The following is a 3020-nucleotide window of genomic DNA, read 5'->3' on the forward strand; positions in this document are numbered from 1 at the left end:
GGTCGCTTTAGAGTCTGCCATCCCGGAACAGGCACGAGAGATCACTGTTTGTGTTGGCGCCATTGTTAATTAATTGATACTTTATTATGATGGCCAAAAATGAGTTCATAAGCAATAAGCAAGGATCAATCATTTTACTAGAAGAAAAATTAGAAGCAATGCAAGTTTAGTGTCCTGAAGTCAAAGTACAACCAAAGATTAAAGATCTTTGCAATTAATAGGAGTGGGTAAATAGTGAATTTGCTGCCAAGGGTTAACCAATGAAGATATCTTTTTGTTAGTTTCTTCAGATAAGGCTTTTTTTTTCTTTTTGGTTCACACCCAGCAATGCACAGGGGTTACTCCTGGATCTGCACTCAGGAATCATTCCTGGCGGTACTCGGGGGACCGTATAGGATGCTGGGAATCAAACCCAGGTCGGCCGCGTGCAAGACAAATGCCCTACCTGCTGTGCTATCACTCCAGCCCCAAGATAAGACATATTTGTATACATTTGCTTATAGACAAAAGAGACTTGGACCAAGGAATGATCGAAAATATTATTTTGCAACAACAGTAAGACAGTGATAGAGTGTTGAGAAGAGCTATGACAACATACTTTCTAATTGTTTCATTTCCTGTGTGTCTAGATACATCTGTGGGTGATTGGTATTGCTTTGTATGTGAATTGTCTGTTGGAGTCCTTTGCTTTAGGATGGGAAGGTCAGCAGTGGATTTGTTCCTGTTTTTCATTGTATTCATTAAAATTCTAGAATTAAAACATGTCAGAGAGAGAGAGAGAGAGAGAGAGAGAGAGAGAGAGAGAATGATTACACTGATTGGCAGGATAAAAAGAGACATCATAGAAAACTAATGCCCAGGGGCTGGAGTGATAGTACAGCGGGTAGGGCGGTTTGCCTTGCATGAGACCCACCCAGGTTTGATTCCCAGTATCCCATATGGTCCCCTGAGCACTGCCAGGAGTAATTCTTGAGTGCAGCAAAACAAAAAAAAAGAAAAGAAAGGAAAAGAAAAGAAAAAGAAAACTAATGCCCAAAGCAAAAAAAAAAAAAGGCAGGAGAACTTGGTTCTTTCTAGAAAGCCACAGTGGGAAGGGACTACTCAGATAATAATGGGGTAAGTGGCCAATTTGTATAAGAACAGGGTGAAATGAGGTAAATTGATATGCATGATATGTTTTCTGGGACAATGTTGCGAACTGTCTTTGCAGCACAGTATTGCAAAATAGTATTGCCTTAAAGGAAAAAATAAAATAAGGTGGAGAGAACAATGGTGAAGGGATTGGTGTTGGAACCTTGTAGCCTGAATCTCAATCATGAAAAATTTAGTAATTTGGTCATTCATGGTGATTCGATACTTTTTTTTAATTCAAACATATAACCATTACCATGTTACCCCTCCCCCAAAGGTAAAAGTGCCATTCCTAATATATTGAAATTATTTTCTTGATTTCAAAGACCAATAAAAGTCATTTACACAAGCCCAATAATGTCTTTAATAAAAATGGTATTGTGGTATATATTTACAAAAGGTATAAAACTGTTGTTTGAAAAAAAATGCTCTTGTAGAGGCCAGAGCAGGTAGGGTATTTGTCATGCACGTGGCCGACCAGGGTTCAATCCCCTGCATCCCATATGGTCCCTCAAGCACCACCAGGAGTAACTCCTGAGTGTAGAGTCAGGAGTAACTCCTGAGCATTGCTGGGTGTGACCCAAAAGAAAAAAGAAGGAAAAATGCTCTTGTAATGCATCATCAGCTCAATGAGAAAAATAAATAGAAAGCAAACCTGTTTGTCTGGAAAATAATCATCTTGTTTTGCTCAGTTCTATAGTTCCCTCCACCACATGGACCCACGAAACCTGACAGGAACCATACAATTTCTTCTTCTGCGATTTTCAGAGGAAGCAGCCTTGGAGCCCTTTCTATTCGGGCTCTTCCTGTCCATGTACCTGATCACCGTGCTGGGGAACCTGCTCCTCATCCTGGCCGTCAGCTCAGACCCCCACCTCCACACACCCATGTACTTCTTCCTGTCCAACCTGTCCTTCGTGGACATCTGCTTCACCTCTAACACCATCCCCAAGATGCTGGTGAACATCCAGACTCACAGCAAGGCCATCAGCTATGACGGGTGCCTCACCCAGATGTATTTTTCCATCTTTCTTGGTGGGCTGGACAACTCTCTCCTGACGGTGATGGCCTATGACCGCTATGTGGCCATCTGCCACCCCCTGCACTATATGGTCATCATGAACCCCCGGCTATGTGTGCTATTGGTGCTGGCGTGCTGGGGGGTCAGTGCCCTGCATTCCTTAATGCATAGTCTCATGGTGTTGCGTCTGTCCTTCTGTGCTGATGTGGAAATCCCTCATTTTCTCTGTGAACTCAATGAGGTGGTCCACCTGGCTTGTTCTGACACCTTCCTTAATGATGTGGTAATCTACTCTTCAGCCGGAGTTCTGGGGGGCGGCCCCCTTACTGGGATCCTTTACTCCTACTCTAAGATTGTCTCCTCCATACGCAGAATCTCCTCAGCTCAGGGCAAGTATAAAGCGTTTTCCACTTGTGTGTCTCACCTCTCCGTGGTCTGTTTGTTCTACGGTACAGGACTCTGTGTGTACCTGAGCTCTGCTAGCACCCAGAAATCACAATCCATTGCAGTGTCCTCTGTGATGTACATGGTGGTCGCCCCCATGCTGAATCCCTTCATCTACAGCCTCAGGAACAAAGACATCAAGGGCGCTCTGAGAAGCCTCACTGGAAAAAATACAATGAAAGCAAAATCATCTGAGGTCTGAGGAACTTCCAACTAGATCAGGATCTTAATCTTAAGATACAGTCATTGTGATATTTTTTATTAGAATGTGGTAGGGAATTGTACTTTTACTTCTTGCTATCGTGTCTAATTTTTTTTTAATTTTCTTACCTAATATGTTGATGGGCTGGAGCAATAGCACAGAGGGTAGGGCATTTGCCTTGCACTCGCCAACCAGCACTCATTTCATCCGCCCCTCTCAGCA

At 43.1% G+C, this 3020-nt stretch overlaps 1 protein-coding gene across 1 annotated transcript; it reads left to right on the plus strand.

The window, feature by feature from the left end:
* The first annotated feature begins 1844 nt into the window (after window positions 1-1844).
* LOC101536869 (olfactory receptor 7A10-like) lies at window positions 1845-2798 on the plus strand. The gene has a single exon (XM_004614998.2). The coding sequence runs from the start codon at window positions 1845-1847 to the stop codon at window positions 2796-2798; it is 954 nt and encodes a 317-aa protein (XP_004615055.1).
* The last annotated feature ends 222 nt before the right edge of the window (window positions 2799-3020 follow it).

Source organism: Sorex araneus, chromosome 2 (assembly GCF_027595985.1).
Source record: "Sorex araneus isolate mSorAra2 chromosome 2, mSorAra2.pri, whole genome shotgun sequence".
NCBI lineage: Eukaryota > Metazoa > Chordata > Mammalia > Eulipotyphla > Soricidae > Sorex > Sorex araneus.